The 23901-nt window shown below is 41.1% G+C and overlaps 1 protein-coding gene across 1 annotated transcript in view; it reads right to left on the reverse strand.

Moving 5' to 3' along the window:
- The window catches only part of Arhgap6 (Rho GTPase activating protein 6), a 500327-nt gene extending 490289 nt beyond the window's left edge, over positions 1 to 10038 (reverse strand). The window contains exon 1 of the mRNA XM_005074168.4: positions 9311 to 10038. Coding sequence (XP_005074225.1) covers positions 9311 to 9892 — 582 coding nt within the window. The 5' untranslated portion in view covers positions 9893 to 10038. The remainder of the gene's footprint in view (positions 1 to 9310) is intronic.
- Positions 10039 to 23901: the final 13863 nt, after the last annotated feature.

The raw sequence follows: 23901 nt of genomic DNA on the forward strand, positions 1-23901 counted from the left end.
AAGCAGTGCATAGAATTTCCATGGCAACCAATCTCAGAAAATCCCAGAGGAAGCTGTTGACTCCTCTACTGAATCTTCCAAAGCTGTTACAACTTTCCTTATGGCATCTTCAAAGAAAGCATGCAAAATACTGCATTCCTACATTTGCATTACTCTTATTGCAAGCATGACATAGCAGCAATGCTTGGTGTATTTTCTGAAATTGAGCTCCATCCTTTTTCTTTGGCTAAATTTCAATTCACAGATTGGGCCATTAGACCTTCTAAAGTATATATTGGATGGTTTTTAGTGCATCAATAGGGTTGTACAACTATCACCTATATCTAGTTTGTGATCACTTTCATTGCCAAAAAAAGTGATGCCTACCAACCAGGCATCAATCATCATCCCTCCCTCCTGTCAACTTCTAGCAATTACTAATGTGCGTTCTATTTCTATTTACCTATTTTTGATATTTCATCTACATGCAATAAGACACCTAGTTATCTTTTGCAATGAACTCCTTCTATTTAGCACAATGTTTTCAAGACACACTCATGTGTAGTATGCATCAGTACTTCATTTTCTTTGTTGCTGAATAATCTTCTTCTGTGTAGCTAGGCTATGTTTTGTTTTCCATTCATCTGTTGGTAAATGGTTGGGTTGGTTCCATCATTCTGTTCACATGAATAAAACTGCTCTGACCCTTGTGCATATGTTATAGAAGGGACACATTTTCATTTCTCTTGGGTATGCAACTAGGAGCAGAATTGATGAGTCATAAGGTAATGCTCTCTAACACGTTAAACAACTGTCAAATGGCTTTCAAAACTACTGTGTCATTCTACATTTCTGCTAGCAGCATATGAGCATGTTAATTTTTTCACATCTTGTCAACACTTCCTGTTACTGCTCTTTTCTAGTTATCCTAGTGATATCTTATAATAGTCTTGATTTGCATTTCCCTAGTGGCTAATGAAAACATCATTCTTTACCAGCTAAGATAATAACTAATTTCAATTTTTATGCACTAAATTCTAGGTATTTCTTCCATATTATGACATAGTTGCAATCACAATCCTACTCTATTTAGCTAATTAATGGCTTAGTACAAATATAAATGGCTCAGAACAAGATGTTATGTTTTCAAAAGCATGTCTCCAGGACCTGGGAGAACCAGTGTCAACACACAGACTTTCTCAACTCTTGAGCATATCTTCTATGAAACATATTTTCCTGTATGTGAGAACCATATTATAAGAATCAGTAACTGGACACTAGTGAGATCTCCAGAGATCTACAAGGATAACAGCAACTGGCAAACTAAGCAATAGTGGAGAGACTACACTAATAGCCCCTCCTTGATGATGAGGTTGATGACTACCCTATATGCCATCCTACAACCTTCATCCAGTGACTGATGGAAGCAGAGACAGATACCCACAGCTAAACACTGAACTGAACTCCTGGAACCTAGTGACAGAGATGGAGGAGTGATGAGCAAAGGGGTCAAGACCATGAGGGTGAAACCCACAAAGACAGCTGACCAGATAAGGGGGAGCTCTTGAATCCCAGACTGATGGTTGAGAGGCCAACAGGGGACTGATCCAGACTCCATGAATATAGTGCCAGTAAGGAGGCCACAGAAATCACTGGGGCCTTGGGTAGTAGATCCGTGTTTACCATGGTGTATGAATGATCTTTGGGAGCCCATTCCAAATAGAGGGATGCTCTCTCAGCCTGGACACATGGGGAAGGACCTAGGTCCTGCCCTGGATGAAATGATTTTGGAGATCCCGCCAAGGAGGGCCTAACCCTCCCTGGGGAATGATGTGGGGATGGGGTGGGGGCTGGGGGCGCTGGGGGAGGGACAAGGGAGAAGGGGTGGGAAAGGGAGCTGGGATTGACATGTGAAGCATTCATGTTTCTAATTTAAATAAATACATATATTGAGAGAAAAAAAGAATCAGTAGCTCACTGTGGAAAAATAAGTTATTGGTTTTGCAAATCCTGACTGTATTAGGAAATGCACCAGAGTGTGGGTTTATTTATCTGACCATAGTAACTAGTTGAGCCATACAGCACAGATGTAAACTTCTCAGACAGATGTGGAACTAAGTCATCAAAAATCAAAGGGAATGGGATGGACATAACGTCTGCAGGAACTCTCTATTAGATGATAAAATCACATAACAGAGCTCCAAGTCCAGCGAGACATATAGTTCATCTTCCTATTCTCATACTCAACTCTGAGTCCCTCAAACATACTAAGTTCCCTCTTTTTATGCACCTGTGTGCAAATTCTTGTATACACAGATACACATATATGTGGAAGCCTTGGTGTCAGCATCAGGAATGACATCCACCTTCTTTGCCATGGGGATTCTCACTGACCTAGAGATCACCAATTAGGCTAACCTAACTATCAGTGAACCCAGTCACCCTCCTGTCTCCATCTCCCCAGTGTAGGAATTAGAAGTACACACTACCCCCATTCAACATTTTCCTATGTGTTCTGGGGGATCAAATTCAGGTCCACATGTTTAAGAGGCAAAGTTTTATAGATCAACTAAGTTATTTCCCCAGTCTTATATTCCCTCATAACCAGAGCCTTCTGTGGGGCGAGGGAACAGCTTTGCAAAAGCAAAGTCTATTTATCCACTGCTTTCAATTGATACATTTCAAACTGTCTGAGACCTTGAGTCCATCTGGTAACATTTCTGTGACAAATTATCACAGACACAGTGGTGGAAGACAACACATACATTTTTCCAACATTTGGGGAGTTCAGCAACTCAATGGGCTGAGAGGATCAAGGTGTCTTATGGTGTTGTGTGCTTGGGGCAGGGTGCTCGGGGGAAAAACTGTTTCTTTGCCTTTTCCAGGTTCTGAAAGCTGATGGATTCCTCAACTCGTAGCTTCTTCCTCCATATTGAAAGCTAGCAGTACAGCATTTTTAAAATCTCTCCCCTCTCCTCTTTTCTTCTCTCCTCTTACTTCTGCCCCTCCCCTCTCTACTTCTATAACTTACCCTTCTGCTCCCTTCTTATGAGGAAACTTGTGATTACATTGGGCCCAGCCATATAATCCACAATAGTCTCACATTAACAAAGTCTCTTTTGTCATATAAGGTGCAATACTTACACATTGGGGATTGGGACACAGACACAGAAATCTTTGGGAGCCATTATTTAATTTGCCACAGTCCCTTTATCATAATGGCTCAACGTAGTAAACAAGTGTAGAAATGTATTCACTGGACATTACTGCTTCCATAGATATTCCCAAGGTTCAATGTATAGCTGACAAATGAGGCCCTAAATAAGTGACCAGTTTGGTTTTGCTAGACCATAATGGCTGAAAGACAGGAAGAAAGCTAGAACTATATCTTAAAATGTACTAAAATGATTAGCTATGCAATTAGGACTGCCACATGTGGCACACTCTTTTAATCCCAGAATTTGGGTGGCAGAGCTGATGAATCTCTGGGAGATTTATACCATCCTGGTTTACCTATTAAGCTCCAGGCCAGCGAAGGCTACACAGTAAGAGTTGTCTCAAAAATAAAGACTTCATTCCGTAACTCTGTGTTCTATCAAATTTACTTCATGAAACATTGGCATGATGATAAATGTGTTATTAGAATATGAAACCAAGATGATAGCAGATTCAATTGAATGCAGGATGACCAAGCAGGAGGACACAGTAGCAGGAGTATTGTGGGGGGAACAGAAAAGTGGTAGTGACAATAAGAGTAAAAAAGATGGAGAAAGATGTAAGGACTCTCTTCAGACATTCTTACACACTTCCCTCAGATCCGTTCTAGAATGAAAGGATAAACATCACAAGATTTGAGAAGAGCAGAGAAAACAGAGAGGAGAAGGGGGGCATGGGAGGGGAGGTAAAGGGAAGGGAGGAGAGGAAAAGGAGGGAAGAAGAGAGGAGGAGAGGAGGGGTAGGGAGGGGAGAGGAGGGGAGGGGAGAGGAAAGGAGGGGAGGGGAGAGAAAAGGTGGGGAGAGAGGAGAGAAGAGGGAGGTACTAAAGACCTCCTGACCTGGTAACCATAGCAAGCAGGAGAATGTTAATGGCAACCAAAATAACTGATAGAGATAATAGACCACATTCTGAGGAAGGGAAACTTATCATTGTGCTCCAGATTTTCAGAACCTGAGCCATCCAGTGGTCACCCTGAGAAGATTTCTAACAGAAAATAGATGTCACGTGCTTGCAGTGATGAGCACCTCTGGATAATCTAAAACTCTGGAACACAGGCTAGATATTAAGCATGTAAATATGAATGGGAGTTTTGCTTTCACGTACTTCAATGGTTGCAAGAAAACAACTAACTCAAATGGAGGGTAAGAAATACAGAAGTTTTTACATTAATGGCTGTATTATGCCAATTTGCATTTGTTTACAGGATGCTTGGCATGGTAGCCCCATGTGCCTCTCTCCTGAATACCTACTTTTGCTTGCTTTTTATTCTATACAATGCTTCCATGGATATCAAAGCAATGCCTCTAACATACGTATTTATTTGTATTATATCCCCATGCTTCAAAACTCCCAAGTTCCCCCATTCTCCACAGTGAAGTTCCTAAGCTCTGGTCCTGACTATTCTTGCATGAGACTGCCCAGAACACTGCAGGGTTTTTAGCCATTTCCCTAGCCTCCCAACTATATGTCCCTACCCCACCGTGATAGACAGCATAATATCCTGCCAGCAAAGTAAATGCCTAAATTCCTGGAACCTCTTAGTACATCATAGAAAAGGGGAATTAAAGTTTCAAATGCAATTAAAGTTTGCTGATCAGATGTCCTTAAAATAGTGAGATTACCCTGGATTATCCAGATGATCCCAAAGTAAGCATAAGTGTCTTGAAGAAAGTCAGATGGAGAAATGACTAGAGAAGAAGGATCAAAAAAGATAACAACATTGCTAGCTTTGAAGATAAAAGGAAGTGTGCTGCTGGGAAAGGGGAGGCTGCAAATCTTAGCAGCCTTTGGAAGGAATACAGCCCCACTGGCATCTTAAATGTAGCCTAATGAGACTCAACTGCAACTGCTGATCTCCAGAAGGAGAAAGGATTTTTCTTGCTTTAAGCCACTAGGTTTGTGATCAGAAACAAATACAACAGCACTACTAGCTGAAATACCCCAAAACGTCTTCAAAATTTTCCAAATATCTCTTGAGGACAAACCCACTATCAGCTTGAGTCCCTGGTTCTATGTAACAGAGTCCTAATTCCCCAGAATCCTGTCTTAGGACTTTCTGTGATAAACAAACACTACCCTGCCTGCTGAACAAGATCACCCAAGAGACAAGATACCATCCTACCTAGCCTCTCATTTCACAAATAGGCTAAATCAGCTCATCTCTCTACAGATGAGACGAGACTCCTGGAATAGACAATGTGCTTTGACCCGCCTAGCATTCTTATCTATGCTTATATGTATTCCTCTACAATGTGCCTAATTTCTGTTTTCAAGTCATTTCTATTTCAAAAGCCTTGCAGTTGCTATGCATATTAGGTCAAAGGTATGCTAACTGCCCCATCTCAAACATATTATTTCATTTAATTCCCTATCTATGCTTCTGTACCAATACACACCCACTTTTTTCTTTCTTAGCGATAAATAACTCCCCCAAGAGTGAGGAGATGGTTTACTATGAATGTGTGAGGACCTCAGTTTGAATCCCCAGAACCCACATAAGTCTGGTCATATTAGCATACATCTATAATCTCAGTACTCATGCTTCAAGATAGTAGGTAGAGACAGGAGAATCCAAAGCTCACTCTCAGGCCAGCTCATCTGGTTTATGGAGCTTCAAACAATAAAGAGACTCTGTCTCAAACAAGGTGGAAGGTGAAAACCAATATCTGAGGTTGTCATCTGACCTCCACCCACATATACCTCAGACAGACACACAAATGCACACAAGAAATGACCTCCTATCTCTGTGTAAGTAACCTTTAAGTTATCCTTAAAGATCAAATTTAACTGTTCTCAAAAACAGTGAAGACCTCCTAGGCTCTGCTGAAAAGACAGTGAATCAACACTTGATCAACTCTGGACCCTCATAGTGCTAATTTTTTATAACATGTCCTCATTAAGAACTGACCCCGTATTGAGACTTGGTACCTAGAGAAATAAATGCCTTAGACAGGAATGAACAAAAGAATAGAAGCCACAGATCCAGAAACTAGTGTGATTGTGAGATACTCAAGCTGCCAAATAAATACAAGAGTATAATTCCAGGTCTGGTTCACCAGGATCAAGAGGGATTCCACTTTTGAAAGAACAGGTGGTATTCCATTATCAGAGGCAGAGCTTGGCTGCTAAAAACACAAGTTGGCAAACAGGTACTGATTGCGTCATCATACTGTGTGTCCATGAATCTGACATAGGAAAAGCAGTACTGAAACACATAGCAAAAGAAGTTTAACAGAGTCTTTCATGAGTTTGTCTGATACCAGGTTTAGGCCATAAAACAGCCATTCATAAGCATTGAGTGAGCACAAGTAATAGAACTGTGGACATTTATGAGAATCTTGAGAGTAGAAAATATTGTGTGACCAATTTTGTTTAAAATCACAGAATATGCTCAGAATACTAAATGCAAATGGATGTGATCCATCACTGATTAAACCTGAAAATGAGTTTTCAGATATTCATGTGGACTTGTGGAGATAGATAGAAAAATATGAAGAAACTTTAAGAGGTATACAGGGTCTGCAAGCATGGCTCCAGAGGGATCTTCATGGGTCAAAACTCAGAGGAAAGCACCAGTAATATGTTAGTCTAGTTCACAGTCCTTCTGTAGGCACATGATAGGTGCCCAGTCTGGGATGCTACACTCAACATCAAAAATGTGGTGGTTCTCTGTGAGGGTGGGTCTACCCCTAGAAAGTATTTGCCAGCATTGATAGTTTTGCTGTGCTACTGGGATAAAGGAATGCTGTGTTGGATAATTTTACGTGAACTTGACACAAACTAGAGTTGTCTGAAAGAAGAGAACCTCAATTGAGAAAATGACTGTATAAGATCTGGATATAGAGCATTTTCTTAACTAGGGATTGATGGGGAAGGACCAAGCCCATTGTGGGTGGTTCCATCCTTGTGCTGGTAGTCATGGGGTATATAAGAAAGCAAACTGAGCAAGCTATGGGGAGCAAGCCAGTAAGCAGCACTCCTCCATGACCTCTGCATCAACTCCTGCCTCCAGGTCCCTACCCTGCTTGACTTTTTGTCCTGAATTCTCAATGATGAACTGTTGCCTGAAGGTGTTAGCTGAAAAAAAACCCCTCTCCTCCCCACGCTTTTTGGTCATGGTGTTTCATCACAGCTAATAGTCCTCCAAACTGAGACAGGTGCTCCAGGGCACCTAGTGGGCAGAGGACAGGGCTACTCAACACTGAAATACCCATACCATAGAACCACTGGGCCTCAGATAGCAGTATTGCCAAGGTTGAGAAACCGTGAGACAGAACAACAAGGAAAAGTGTAAGAAACAAGTCTGTGTGAACCTAAGTGTACTACCAAGGCCTCTGAGTAACCACACAGAGTACTCACTTGCTGAGTTTTTGCAGTCATTAATAAAGTTTCTCTCTTAGGACAAAGGACACAGCTTGTTTACAGGCAAGAAAGACAGGCAATGCCCAATGGGGTGAATTTTCTTGGGGTTTGAAAGGGTTCCAGAACATTCAACCTTTAAAAGGTAGCCCAGACCATTAAATTCCAAACCTAAGGGTTATACTAGGATAACTTGGCCTCTATTGAACAAAAGCAGCATTGGACCTACATGCCAGGATGCCACCCAATCACCTCATATATTCCTCAAGAATAAAGGGATTCCCACCCCTGCCCACTTACACACATAAACCTTTTATGAGAAAATTTTGTTCTTTTGCTAGATGGCAATGTACTCAGTTTTAACCACTACAAAAGGGCAAAAGTCACAGTAGATGAGTTATGTGCAGACTGCCTATACACTCTGAAACAGACAGAAACCACCTAGGATTGCAGCAGCTCAAATTTGTGTTCATTGAGTCTGAGATGTTAATGGTTAAGAATGTTGGCTACTATCAGTTCTGAAAAGTTGGCTTGCTTTTGGTGTCTCTCCTCCTCACCCTCCTTTCTCCTCCTTTCCCTTCACTTCTCTAGATCAATCTGCTAAGGTGTGTTGCTGAAACTAAGCAGGAATTTAGCTTCTCTGCTTACCACTACCATGCCAGTCGTTTTGAATGTAATATAGTATCTCTACCTCAACTTTTCTTAACTCGGTCACTAACATTAACATCAGGTGATGCTGTTATTTATAAACAATAATGTTGATTTTTGTAGAGTGGTCTACTAAAACTGAAAGCTAACAGTTATTTCATGCTAACAGAGCTGGGAGGCTATTTTCAAACTGTTTGGCTTAGTTGTGTTTCCTTTATTTAGCCTAAATCCCCAGCAATTGCATAGTATTTCATTTCATTTCTGTAATGCTAACTGTGCTTTAAGATATTTAATTACAATTGATGAGCTCGCCCTTCCTTTATGGAAACAGATCCCAGGAAAACCTATAGAGTTTGTGAACTAAACTGGAAAGGAGTTGGTCATTTTTAACCAACTACTATTTAGTCTCCAAAAGTGTGCTGCTTTCCAAGTCCCCACAACCACAGTTTACCAGTGGCTCTATTCTCCATTCAGAAACAGAAAGCCAACATTTGAAGGAAATCAGATAGCTCCCTCTGAGTTCCCTATTTATTATTGATTCCTGATTCATATCTATTCCAGTAACTACTAATTGTCCTTAGAGGAATTTGGGTGGATTTCCATGATATTTCAGACACTTAAGCACAGAAAGTATTCAGTACAATAGAATTCTGAAATTACACCTTTAAGGAAAAGAAGAAACCAAAACTAGAGAATTATAGTAGTTATTCTACCTTGCCACCCAAACACACACACACACACACACACACACACACACACAATCTTTCAGAATAGTTTTTGAATTATGTTGAAGAGTCTAATAGTAGCTGTATATAAAAGTATATTTTATCAGATCATCGCAAAGAACTTAGCAATGAACCGTTTTGATTTCCTAAAATGATTCAGGTTGGGTGAGATGCCCCTGTGGTTGACTGCAGCATCAAAAAGAAATTAGAACATCTCTTTCTCTGAGTCCCATTAGACCATTCTGGCACCATTCAACCAGCCTAAGTTAAGAAGCTTAGATGGGTGGCTCACTCTGTAAAAGGGACACATTTAAAGACAGCCACCTGGAATTGCCTGGGGCATCCAATTATGGGCTGTGAGACACATGGCGCTGGCCCCTACCTCGGACCGCCACACGACATAAGGGTGGCTATGACTGTTAGATGGTGGCTGGAACTTCCTCTGCTGGAGCCATCTCCTAGGAGAAGCGAAGATGCCATTGGGTCCTCCCCCAGAAGAACAGAGGATGCTTGCAGGACTGCGGCCACTCGTGGTCCCGGCCAGGACCGAAGGCAGGTCCCAGGCCATGCTCTTCTTGAGACCACTGCGACTTAGTTGAACCTCGTAATCAAAGTGGAAGCTGCTAGAAGGTGACTTTTCTTGTGGGGTACTGGGTGTGGAGAAAGAGCATAGAGGTCTGGTTGTCGGGAACCGGGTAGTCCGAGAGTGCTGACTTCGGGGAGAAGACGCTGAGCGGGAAGCAAGACCCTCAGCTAGGAGCTGTGGAGAGTGGAGGCGGCTTGATGTGGAGCCCCGCAGGCCGCCCTCGGTGCCCATCTCGCTCCCACAGTCACCGATCAGGGCAGGGTCCAGGCTGCGCGTCTGGCGAAGCTTCCTTTTGGAGAATCCCTTGGCCGAGGCTGTGCCTCCGGACGCGGGCGAGGAGCAGGAGAAGACGCTGTGCAGCAGGCTCTGCGCAGACATCTCAGCAGGGCTGGGTCCGAGGGCCACCTTCTTCTCTTAACCTCCTAGATCGCTGGAGGCTGCGACCTGTGAAAACTAGTGGCTGGAGTAGGCGGGGTAAAGCTGCCAGGCTGGGCTCGAGGAGGATGGTGGAGGGCAGTGCCCGGTTCACGCACCACCAGCGCGCTCCAACAGTCCTTGATGAGGCAGAAACCGGAGCTCCACCCCCAGCCTTCTAGGAAAAGAGGTCCGGGTCCTTTTACTGCCTAAGGAATCTTCTCCCTGGAGCCCAAGTCTCAAAGAGGCTAAGGGAGAGGAGGAAGAGAAGGTCAGTGACTCTCGCTGAGATCTTTGCTCCAGCCCGCCAGCGCCACTCCCCCTTCCCTGCCGAAGGCAGGAGACTCTGTGCTCCAGCTCTCTGGCTCTGGACAGCCTCGAAGTCTCCAGCAAGCTCCTCCTCGTGGCCTGAGGACAGTCCCGAAGGCTCGGGAGGAGGCTGTCTGAGAGTCCGCCCAGAGCACGTCCCCCCCCCGTGCTCCTGGTGCGGTGAGAACTCCTCGGGGAGCACCCGAGCTCAGTTGCCAGGCTGCGCCCCCATGCACCTTCTTGGTGACTTGTGGGCGGCAGCTGAGCTTTGGGGGATCAGTTGGGGTGCTGCTCCCTCCTTTCCTACAGACGAGGCGCAAAGGTGTTTGTCAAGTTCACATTTCCGCGCGGTCCCTGTGCTGCTGCAGCGGGACACTCTGCGTGCTGTGCCCCGGCCTTCCAAAGAGCGAAGTGACAAGGGTGGCAAAGAACTGCCGGCTGCGCTTGGCGCTACTCTGAAAGCACGGAGTTCAGAAGGTAGCCTCCGAAGCGGGTGTCCCTGTTCCTCTGTAGAGCGACACTTGATATTCACTGCCAGACTTGGTCGGGCCGGGAGCTGGCACAGAGATGTCTTAGCACTCTTACGCCAGAGGCAGCGGGAAAAGGGGTGGCTCGGCACGGGTAAGGCCAAGGCCGGAGAAAGGCAGGGTCTGGAGCCGGGGCGGAGTCAGGAGCCGGAGCTAGCCGAACGTGAAGTTTTCCAGGCGCCAAACCTGGGAAGTAGCTCAGAGAGCCGGAGGCTGGTCTCTGATACCCAGCCTCTAGGGAGAAAGTCTGGAGGACGGAAGTGCTGCGGACCTTCTCCCCCGACTCCCCTCCCCCAAACCCAGGGGCGCGCCTTCTCCACACTCGTTTCTGCAAAGGAAGGGGAGTGTCAGATTGCACCCCACCCACTGGTGTCAGACCCGCAGCCCAGGACGCTTTTTCTGAATTTAGAGTTAAATCCCAGCCTTCTCTCCTCCTACCCCCAACCTCGCCGCTTTTTTTTTTTTTAAGAATCCTGAAGATGCAATTCAAATGCTTGAGTCTGCCCATGGGGACCTACTAAGAAAAGTGGAAGAGGGTGAAAGTCCTCGCTTGTTAGGGTCCCATGCACATGTGTAGATAGATGTGTTCTATTTAGGAGGAGAGGTGAACAGAGTTAATTGGCATCAGGGTTCGCCCCAGAACTGGCCTGAGCACTGGACTCAGTTGCCAGGACTTGGGTAACTGAAAAACACAAAAGTCATACTCAGTAATCCGGGCTTGCAAATGAACTTGGAGCAGCTTCTCCCACTTTCCCACTCATGCAATCTATAAAACGCCAAGCCTTGCCGCCTCTTGTAGGACTTTCAGAAGTCACACTTAAATTTTGCTAGCTATCCTACAATCATCTCTGCAGGCACTGCAGGGATTGGTCAGAACATTGGAAATAAGTGACTGTCACTTCTTGGGTTATGTGTGTTTTTTTTAAAAAAAGGACGTGGGGGTGAAGAGAATTTACAACTTACTACAAATAAAAATGAGAGTTTATCACTTATTTAGGAAAATATAACGAAGTTTTTTTTTTTTTTTTTACAATGCCGCCTGGTTAAGAGAACCAAACAAGGTGTTTTATTATGTAGCAGGAGGCAGGTCGTGCATCCTAATTAGCAGGAAAATTCATTGCCTACACAAAGAACATGGAATATCCTGTCTAGGTTCCACATAGAGCCTGCATTTCTCTTTGTAAACGCAGGAGACAGCATCCCTGGAATAACGAATAGGAATGAGCTTCTGGGTGAAGATAGGTTGATTTACTTTGGGTTGTTTGGGGGTTTGGTTTGTTTGATTGGTTGGTTAGTTGGTTGGTTGGTCGGTTTTTGTGCTGTTTGGATTGATGGGTGGTTATCCTTGCTAGTTTTATGTCAACTTGACTCGAGTTAGAGTCATCAGAGAGGAGGGAACCTCAATTGAGAGCAATTAAGAAAATGCCTCCATAAGATGGGACTGTAATCAAGCCTGTGGAGCATTTTCTTAGTGTTTGATGGGTGAGGGTCCAGCCCATTGTGGGTGTGACCATCCTGGACTGGTGGTCCTGAATTCTATAAGAAAGCAGGCTGAGCAAGCCATGAGGATTAAGTCACTAAGAAGCACCCCTCCGTGGCCTCTGCATCAGTTCCTGCCTCTAAGATCCTGCTCTGTTTGACTTCCTGTGCTGACTTCTTTCAATGATGGATTATGTTATGAAAGTGTAATAAAATAAGCCCCTTCCTCCACATCTTGCTTTTGGTCATGGTGTTTCATCATAGCAATAGTAACTTTAACTAAGATAATGTCTATTATTATTCTAACTTTGGTCAGAATCTCAATATGTAGCCCCAGCTGCCACAAAATTTACTGTGTTCCAGGTTGACCTTGTATTTAGAAATCCTCCTGCCTGTCTCCCCTGGGATGGAGTTTAAGGTGGGAGCTATCATGACTGCTCTACTGCCTGAAAATAGGTCCTATCACTGGTCACTGTCTTTATGTTTACTTGTCTTGTCCCTAGTATTTTCAGTTAGCTGTTCTGAGAGGAGCCACACCATTTAAAATTACTTGATGGCCTACCTAATAGTATACCAAATCATCTTTGGGTCTTGGTAAGGTTAGTTATCTTCTCTCCTCAAAGAATTTGCAGTAGAAGTAAATATGGGTGTATCTTGCCTGTCTTTTCTTTGGTAACAATGCCTCATAACTTTTCACTCATGATATAAACACCTGTTTGAATAGTCTCCAGTGTTAGGATACCACTGCATGGTTACACCTCATTGCATGGTTATGCCTCATTGAGTCTTGGCATTCAGGGTAGATGTTTAACAGAGTCACACTTTATGGGACCACTTGTGACTCAAGATGGCTGAGTAAATGTCATTTCTAACTCATAGATATGATCTGTTTGTCTAAGCTCCTGTGATGACCATGAGGTTGAACATGTAGCCCTGCCAGGATTGTGATGGTCAAATAGGAATGTCACAAAAGTGCAATGACATTTCTGGCCAAGGATGGAGAGCCAACAAGCAGAATGACTCCTCTCTTAGCACTCCTAGGGCTTGGAACAGATACGTGTCAGTTAATTCATCACCTTGCTTCAAACAGGTCCTGACCCAACATTAACCTGGAAGTTGCTTTACGGTTGGGAACAATGAGTAAATTCTTTTTAAATACTTTCATGTCTGACTTACCAATGGACATCGTTTAAAAAGTGTCTTGTTAGTGATTTATTGGTGTATGTGTATCATAGAGCATATACAAACATAGTGGTATAGATATGTCCCTTGAAGTGGCATCTTAAGGAAAACAAGAGATGTGACAAATATGTAACATCTGAGGCTGCTATTGGTGTAACATGACATGCTAATTTATAGTAAATATTTTACTGTGAAATAATAATAAAAGAATAGTACAGTAAATGCATAATCCCCTATAATTTGCAAGTAGGGTATACTAATATATTCAAGATAATATTGTACATTCTACTGGGACTTGGGGGTTTGTTGTAACTTGGGGCAGGATCTCCCTTTGTCACCCAGGCTAGCCTGCAATCTTTTGTCCTCTACTTTCTGCCTCCTATGACCATACACAGGCAAATGAGGAATTACACAGTAGCATTGCCACAGAAAACAACTTTTTCAGCTCCATTAACATCTTATCGAATGTAATAGATAGGATCCATCCTTGTCTAGTGAATGGCTATATTCATTAAGATGAGGCTCCTTGGGAAAAGTTAGCTAGCATATTTATTTGCACTTTTAAAACACAGGAACAAACGTAATGGTTCTTCTATAATGAAAGATTTTTGTAATAAACCATTTTGACTTTTTAATATTTAAAAAATTATTTTGTAGTGGTACTTACCACAAAAAAGGAAGAAGAAAAACTATAACAGGATTGAAACAAACACCACATTAAGCCAATTAACTTTATACCCTTTTCCACAACTCATGTGTCTTTTTGCCTGTATTCCATCAAAACTCATCATCTAATATTACCCTTTCTTGGTCTCTTTCCTAAATGTTATTACAATATGCACACAGTTGTTTACATATAAGCATTAATATTTTCTAGGCTAACATCTGCATATGAGGAACAATATGTATTTTTCTTTCTGAGTTTTCTTTCCCAATTAATATACATTTTAAGTTCATTCATTTTCTTGTAAATATTATTTTATTTTATTAACACCATAGTATTCATTTTGTGTATTTCCCACATTTAATTACCACATTATAAATCAATAATAATGTAACTAATAATAAAACCCTAAACAAAGCTCTCTGACTTCAGAATTCTAACTGTATAGCAGTTCACTGAAATGCAGAATTGGGGGCTGGGCAAGTGTTTGTTTGCATGGCAACCTTAATCTAGCTGTGTGGTGTTTTTATTTTTAATTCAGTACAATAAATTGACTCAAAATTAAATTTGACCATGGTATTCCACACCTTTAATACCAGTACTCAGGAAGCAAAGGCAGGTGGATCTCTTTGAGTTTCAGGCCTGCTAGGGATATACAGTGAGACCATGTATCAATAATAATAGTAATAATTAAATTTATTAAAACAAAATTTAAAAACATGTTCTTTTCCACTTGAGTATTAAGTGTATGTTGCAGTCCTCATAACTTGTGGTATTACTCATTCTTACCCAAGGCATCCTATATTACTCTTTCTATTTACTCCTTTTGTTCACACAGACTAAACTCCTATTGCCCACCCTGGTTGACTGCCAGGTTATGCTACCTTCAATGAAGGAAGAGATGCTAGTCCATTTACCAATTTCATATAAAGGTGAATGTGTTAAATTAATCCTCAGAAGCTTTCTTTTTATTGATTTTCCTTTATTTTCTGTGTATGAATGTTTTGCTTGCATGCATGTCTGTACACCTCTTATAAGCAGCTCCTGAGGAGGACAGAAGAGAGTGACAGATACCCTGGAAAAAAGAGTTGCAGTTGTGAGCTGCCTGAGGATGCTAGGAACCAAATCCTGGTCCTGTAGAAGAGCAGCTTCTTAACCACTGAACCTGCTCTCCAACTACCAGAATCTCTCTAAACATTCGTCAGCTAACTTTCAAGGGATAAAGGACAGTAGTGAGAAAAAAGAATTATATTTTTTTCAAAAGTAAATCCAAGACTTTGCTGCATGCCCACAATTGCTATTGAAAGTGGCATCATGCTTGTTTGAGCCTTGTTTTATTTTCCATAGCCTCACTTAAATGTTTTTAGATACATTTTTATTAAGGAGCTAACAATCTGTTCACTGTTCATTCCTATTACAATTATCACAGAAATTTACAATTAAAAAATGATGCTATCTGTTTCATCTGGTCATGGCACAAGACTATTGTAGTGAAAGAGTCATTGGCATGACATCAAGATATCCTCTTATCTAGGATCCAAAAAAAATTATCACTTTTTTCTATTCCCTAGGAAAGTTTTAGGAAAACGCATTTTACTATCAAAGGACATATTCTGATGCTTAACCTAAATATCCTTTTCTTCGTCTTAACATTATCCCTTGAAATTTTCATGTTTCCAGCCAAAATTCCTCTTTACCCTTGGTGTTTAGCCCCATGAGCTATTTGTCGATGTGTATCAGGCCCCTTAGGTCTGACTCTGTGGTTTGGCTACACTAAAAACTTCATATTTTACTTGAGAACCATCGCTGTTGATGATCTGCTTTGAGCTCCTTCCTGTCACTTATTTCTTTTCAGTCTTCAGGTCCAACATTCCAAGTTAGAGCATCTTATCTTGCTCTTGTTTCTTACATAATCCCATCTCTTGAATAGTACCAAATCACACTGAACGTTCCGATTTTTTGTCATATAATATTTCAGACTTGTATCTTATTGACTTTCAAGTCTTAGCCAGAATTGCTGATTTTTATTTCATCTTGTCCATGTCTCTCAAACGTGATGCCCTGATATCATTTCCATGTGCTTAGTGAGTGAACAGTTCACAGTTACAGGAAAGACTTTTGCCATCTATTACATTCATAAACCAACATGAAAGAATTTGGGCTCAGTATTTTAGATCAATTTCATATTGCCCCAAAGTTGGAATAATGAACCTTCTAGGCACCCAGCTGAAGTTCTTATATACAACTAGTTGACAATTAGATCTTTGACAAAAAAGAAACACACAAAACAGAGAGCTTAAGCATATAGCTCATAGGTAAAGTCTGCTATTAGCACAAACAACGCCCTAGGAAAGGGATGGGAATAGAAGAGGGAGAGAGAAAAAACAAAAGAGGAGAAAGAGAAAAAGAGGGAAGAAAGGAGAAAAATAAAAGGCCTAGCTGTGGGAATCCAAGTTCAAACAAGGTAGGAGCCTGTCTTGCTTCTAGGATCAGGTAAGGACCCCAGATAAATTCAGAGTGGGATAGCTGCCTATGAAAACTTTTCTGACAGGACATTTTAAAAACACAAATAATTACTTTACTTCATCTCACTCAGCTTCAGCCTTAAACACACACACACACACACACAGAGAGAGAGAGAGAGAGAGAGAGAGAGAGAGAGAGAGAGAGAGAGAGAGAGAATAAAAAATATTTTAAAGACTGAGGAGATAGTTCAGTGGTTAATAGCACTGAGTGTTCTTACAGAAGACTCCAGTTCAATTCCCAGCACCCACATAGCAGCTAACAAGTGTCTATAATTCCAGTTCCAGACCTTCTGGCCTTTTCAGGTGCTAGGCATACAATGGTACAGATATATACATGCAAGGAAAGGGAAAATGCCTATAAAAATAATACATTTTAAATATTTTACCACCATCAGAGCTACAAAATCTGTGATCTACAACAATGACCTGCTTGCATGAATTGTTGGTGCAATAGTGGCACAAACTTTATGAGAGTAACCAACCACTCTCTGACTGGAATTAAGGTCCATGCCATGAGATGAAATCTATGCCGGACAAATGTTCAAGTGGCTAAGAATCTGAGACTAGATAGACCATGTGCCAAGGGGAAAACCAACATAGCAACCAAATAACCCCTAACAACATTCCACTTTACCCATATATCAGTGTATCATTCAGCCATCTTCAGAGAAACTTAACTCTTGCAGTATATGGGAACAAAGATGCACAAATGTACAATGTGCACGGAGTAAAAGACTTTAGAACACTCAGTTCTAAATGGTATGTCCTCAACTGCCTTCCTTCAGGGTTCAGGGAGCTACACAGAAGAGAAGGTGGAAAGATCTTAGGAGTCAGAGTAGAGTGTGTTCCAGATGCAATAGGACTGGGATGCATATGAACTCACAAGTACTGACAGCATGCACAGGGCCTGTAGAGATCGAACCCAGAGAAGGTCCCAGTGCTGAACGAAGAAGTAGACATGGGCTCTCATCCCTAACCAAGAAGCTATTTGCAACTGACGTCTTGCAAAGAAAGAAATAGATTTCTCCAAGGTAGTCTCAATGGTTATATAAACAAGACTTAGGGGTAGCCCCCATTACTAGCAGATAGCCAACTCCCAATGAACTCAATGGTATTTTTGTAGACTTTTTGTCTCATATTGCTATGGTTGGGGTTTTTTGTCTTATTCGCCTTTTTCTTGTATATTATCATTTCTGATTTTGTATTTTTATAGGTTTTGATGTATGTGTGTTTGTGTGTGTGTGTGTGTGCGTGTGTGTGTTTCTTGCTGGTTTTCTTTTAACTATGTTTTGTTTGTTTTCTAAAGAAAAGAGAGAATTAAAGGACATGGAATTGGATGTGTGGGAAGGTGGAAAGGATCTGGGAGAGTTGGCGAAGGGCAAATCATGATCAGAATATATTGTACAAAAAATTAGTTTAAATATTTTTAAACTTTGCACATAATTACTTAATGTGTACACATATGTTGACTAAAGTAAACGTAAATCTTTAAGAACATTCCAGAAGACAACCTTCCATAACATCTTTTAAGGAGTGCTTTTGAGGAAGAAGAACCATTTGTTATTCTACAATGTTAATAACAAAATTTTTAATATGTCCAGCTTTTAGAAGTAATTAAATACTATGGAGTTTTTTCCTCTGAATTTTTAAATCTCTAACATTAAATAGAAGTGGGATTATATAAGTGGTGCCATGTTTGTGTGTGTGTATGTGTCCTCATCAATTTAATATATAATAATAATAATAATATAGTATATAATAAACTGTGTAGATGAATGTTCACAAAGCTACTATCACAATCAGTGAAGATGCAGAATACTCTATCTTCTCCTCTTATTAACATCTGATGAATATTGACAATTTAATTTTTATATTGTGTATTGGTTGAATTATTCTGATCAATTTACAAAGGGCTAAGGGAAGAAGAGAGTAGAGGAGACAAGGTAAAACACAGAGCAAGCCGCCACTCATGGTGGCTCACACATATAATCTCACTCCTGGGAAAGTTGAACCAGGAAGATTATCATGAATTTAAAACTAACCTGAACTACAATGTGACTTCCAGGGCTTGGGCTACAGAATGGAATTTGTGTCTAAAAACAACATGGGGGTGTCTAGGGTGTTTAAAGTGCTTGCTTCCCAAGAATGAGAACCTGGATTAGAATAGACAGCATCTACATTAACAGCCAGGCACAGACCTGAGAAGAGAGCTCAAAGTTTAGGAGCATGTTTTACTTTTGCAAAGGGCCCAAGTTTGGTTGATATTAGGCAGCTGACATCCACGTAAAACTCCAGCTCTAGAGAAGCCGATATGCTCTTCTGGACTTTGAGGGCACTTTCATTTACTTGTACACACTTGTATAACACATATTTAAAAATAAAATCAATATTAAAAAAACAGAAATGACTGCATGTTCCTGGAACCCAGGATTGAGTTAGGAGAGGAGCAGAGACAAACTGTTCTTATATGACTTATGTCATTCTGAAAGAATAGAGAAAGCAGTTTGGACACAGACACACACACAAAGAGTATAGGGGGGAGTCTGATTAGAATGATACAGCTATCAGCCAAGAACCATCAATGACTGCCAACAAACTCCGGAAACTGAGAGAAAATCCAAGTACATCTTCTCCAGGAACCTTAAAGAGGAATCCACTGTGAACACCTTGATTTCAGACTTCTGGCATCCAGAACTGTAATGAAGTAAATGCCTGTTGTTTTAAGCCACCCACTTTGTAGTAATTTGTTAAGACAAGCCTTAGGAAAATTACCCATTTCTAAAGCACGGTAGACCGCAACTTGGTTTGCATTTGTTCAAACAATTTAATGAAACCCAGAGCCAAGGAACTCATTGAGTAAAAAGGCAATTCCCAAGAATTTTTCAATTAGGCAGGAGTATGCTTAATGAATGAAAGTTCATTGGTGTTTCATTTTCAAAGAAAGAAGCATGATGCATTGGACACCCTGCCCTGTGGTAAGCAAGATTTTATGTCATGCTTCTGAAATATAATTTGGTTCATTAACAGTTCGAGTTCTCACTAGAGTGGAGTCCTCTTTTCCCTTGGGGAATGGCTGCCCTTTGAAGCAGTTGTTTCCAGAAAGGTGTTACAAGATGTTTTTTGTGATTTGTCAGCATTATGCAGAAGTCTAGTCTAGCTTTAGCCAGAAAGAGATAGTCACATCCAGAAGCAGCCTCAAGATGGCACAGCAGGTGAGCATGGCTGTGGGAATGATGATCTGTGTTCTTTCCCCACTACCCAAGATAGACAACTAAAGCCTGGAAGCAGCCTGACTCCCAAAGTCATGCTGTGGCTTGTATACACCAGCACACACACCACTTCGGCACACATGGGGATGTGCTGATCCTTTAGTTTGCCTTTTTTTATGGTGTTTACTCCATTCCACAATAAAAGGCTCAAGGGCATACCTGAGTTCAAGTGCTAGATCAGGCAGGAGAGGACAAGAAATACCTTTCCACAGACAGCTGTGGACTGTACAAACTCCTCAGCATGTAAGCCTCACATGGTTTCTCTCTAGAGAAACTTCCAAGGATGTAGTTGAAGTAACAGAATGGTGTAAGATCATAGCTGCATACTCTTCAATTGCGTCCTGTATGATTTATGGGGAATTCCTCAGGTATTTCTCACAGTTCACTGCTCTGCTGCTTGACACAGACAGAGACATACCAATAAACTCCCACCCCAACCCCCTTTAAAGACAGGGGAATGCAAATAAGGTACTCCTGAGACTGGAATGAGCAAGGTGTGACTCAAAACTAAATTCAAGGGGTCCCCTCCATTTAAATGGCTTTGGAAGGTGATGGCATGTAAAAACAATACTGCCATCAATGACCATAAATCAACATCTCAGCCCAGACTCCAGATCCTGTCTGTGGAATTATCCTCAGGCATCAATAGAAAGGACCTCTGTTATAGCAAGACTAAAATGAGCAATAACAATATAGACAGCTGCTTACTAAACTGTTGATAATCACCAAGAACACCGCATATCATGCTTGGTTGGGCATCTCGAAATTCAAGTTCTAAATGTGGGGGAGAGTATGAGAAAGAAAGACAACGAAGCAAAGCGACAGACCAACCAAGTGACCTGGGATAAAGTTATTTAATTTTCAGAGGCTTGGTTCTTGCTTTGATGTGTACAGTTAATAAATATAAAATAAAATGTATTAGCACAAATTAAAGATATAAGACATGTGCCATGGCTTGTCTCAACTTCTCTACATGTCCATATTACCACAGTATTAAATTTCTGATAATAAATGCTAACAAGGCCTTAATATGTATAAGACTCTATGATAAATGCTTTATGTGATTTATAATATTTACTACTTACAACTTCATGGCATACTTCTAATCATCTTCCTTGTCCAAAGTAAGAACCTGAGTCAACCAACTTTCCTAAGGTAACTAGAAAACAATGTGGTTGGGGTTTGCTTCCCTAAGGTGAAAGAAAGGGTGGAATCAATGGAAGACCCCTAGCACTATTCGAAAACAGATTTTAAAAATCTATTTTCTATACAAAGTGTGTGACAAATAGAAAATCCACATTACCTCCCCCCATTTACATGATCTATACCGCACTGAGGATTAAGAGTGTGAGGTGGGGGACTGGGTATGGAGAGAGAGAAGAAGAAAATGTTATTGTTGTCCAAGTATCTATTCTGCGCTAAGAATTTCCCATACATTTTTTCTACATAGCTTTACTGTGAGGTAAATATTATCTGAATTTCACAAGTCAGTGGTTCACACCCATATCTGTGGAATGTCAAAAACCCATCTGCTACCAATTACACTCCTTGAGTGTCCAATATCAAGGTCATCATAAACCGTGACCGTGAACAGGAATGTCACGCCCTATCTTGCCCTACAGCATTTTTATTGTAAGTGGGAATCAGCTGCAGTTTTGTTTTCCTTACATATTCTTAATAAAGGAATTCACAATTGTTTTCCTCTAAGGTACATCATGATTTTACCACCACCACCCGTGTCTCTGTTTGTTATTTAAAAAATATTCTTTGGGCATTTTCCATGCACTGTGTATTCTATCTTCATTTCAAAGACCCCCACATTGGACACAGTGCTCTTTTTTTTTTTTTTTTTTGGTTTTACGAGACAGGGTTTCTCTGTATTGTTTTGGAGGCTGTCGGTCCAGCCCGGTCTCGAACTCACAGAGATCCACCTGCCTCTGCCTCCCGAGTGCTGGGATTAAAGACATGCGCCACCACCGCCCGGTGGACACAGTGCTCTTAAAAGTGAGATATTCAGATTTTATTTAGTTTGCGTGTATCAAATGGGGAATTGTAGAAGGTGCTTTTAATCACCCTTTGTAAATTTGCCTGATGTCCTTATCCTTAAAGTGGTGGTAAATAATTCTTCCACAGCTATCTCTTGGTATCCATGGGAAATCACTTCCACAGTTACCAAGGATATCAAAACACATTCATTGATGCACAAGTCCCTTACATAAAGTATCATAGTATTTACCTCTGGTTGCACACTTCAAATCTTCTCTTGATGATTTATGATACCTATTGTATAATGTAAATGCTATGTGAATAGTCGTGCTGTTTATAAAGTAATGACAGGGAAAATATCTGCTCAGGTTCAACTTAAAAGCAATTCTTGCAAAAATTCTCAACGGGCAATTGCTTGAGTTTACTGATGCAGAACTTTTATATACAGAGAGTTCTGTGCACATCAAACTGTTGTTATCTGTAAACAGAAGGGAGGCCAATTCAGACAGACTGAGCTCCAAGGTTATGAGAAGTTACTTTTCTTCAGTTCCCTTTTACTGTTGACAACAGTTCATTTTGCCCAAATGAATTGCAGTCAATGGGAAGTCAGTGTCTTGTGTCAGATGACACTTGGATCCAGAGCCCTTCCAAATTGCCTGCTGGAGCAAATGGTGTTTCCAAACAGATTGGCCAGATAAAGCAGAAAAGATCAGCAAGGATATATTTGGTCCAGTATATGACATAATTGTGATTATTACAATTATAAAAAAGATGCTTAAAATTACTTGATAGCCCGAATTTAGGAAATGCCTAAGCAACTTTGATTTGATTCCATAAGTATTTTTACTTTTCTGAGACAAGGTTTGTCTGTGTAGCCCTGATTGCCTTGGAATTTGATCCTTAGACCAGGTTGGCCTTGAACTCAGAGATCTGCCTGCCTCTGCATTTCAGGTGCTGGCATTAAAGGTGTGCCTCACCACTGCCCCGCTCCATAAATCTTTTGATTCCATAAATCGGCTATTCACAAGTCCAAAATTTAAGCAGAAAATAAGATCCTTTATTGGCAGTAACTAGTTACATCTCAGCAACTGCCAAGGCAAGCTTTTCTGCATTCAGTTTGTTCTGGAACCTATGCTTCTCAGACCTCATTGCTGGCACCCCCACAAGCAGTAAAACTCATACATGCAGGACAAACACAAACATAATGTCTGGTCCATTTTCGTAAGAGATGATGAACACTATGGCACGGAAAAGGTGAGAAAATGATAAATGGAGCTGAATGAGTTATTGTCACAGATAAAATTCAGAACAATATTATGGACAAATTCCTGGAACAAGAGTTATTATCATCGAACACACTGTCCACAATGTTACTCTGAATTACACCCGTGACAGCTAGTTCAACTTCATCCGTTGTTTTGAACATCTTTATTAAGATCTATAATCGCCCTGTCCAGCTATTTATTTTCACTTGATGCAGCTGAATAGTGCTTACAGATGTGTTGTGAGACAGGTGAATGTGCACAGCTCAAACAAATTTGAGGAAACATCTCTTGGTTTATTTGTTTAATGTGTCACTCGAGACCACTGACTGATGCTGAGGATTTTCCAAAATATATATTGGCTACAACTCATCATGGCACAAGATAGCCAGTGTTTGAGTCAGCATCTTGCTATAAAGAAAGGTTTCCAGAGGAAAGTCACGGGATGCTGAGAAGAATGACCAGATGCAGACTTCTAAGGAGAAGCCAGATGGATTTATTATTACCGATTCTCAACAAGATAAAGCATTTGTTTTCACAGATTGCTTCAGTGTCCTGGTTTGACATTTGCTGTTGTTTTAAAAGGCAAATTAAAAACATTGGAAATGAGAGGGCCAGATAAAACCTAATTCCAAAGTACCCTAGAGGGATGGAGTAATTGATAATGGTGACCTTAAGGCCCTTCTACAGCCCAGACACACCAGAGCCCCAAAGGTTATTATTTGAATGCTTTATGTCTTTGATTTTTTTCACAAATTGGAATTTTTTAT

The sequence above is a fragment of the Mesocricetus auratus genome, unplaced genomic scaffold (genome assembly GCF_017639785.1).
Source record: "Mesocricetus auratus isolate SY011 unplaced genomic scaffold, BCM_Maur_2.0 Super-Scaffold_100003, whole genome shotgun sequence".
Taxonomy (NCBI): Eukaryota; Metazoa; Chordata; class Mammalia; order Rodentia; family Cricetidae; genus Mesocricetus; species Mesocricetus auratus.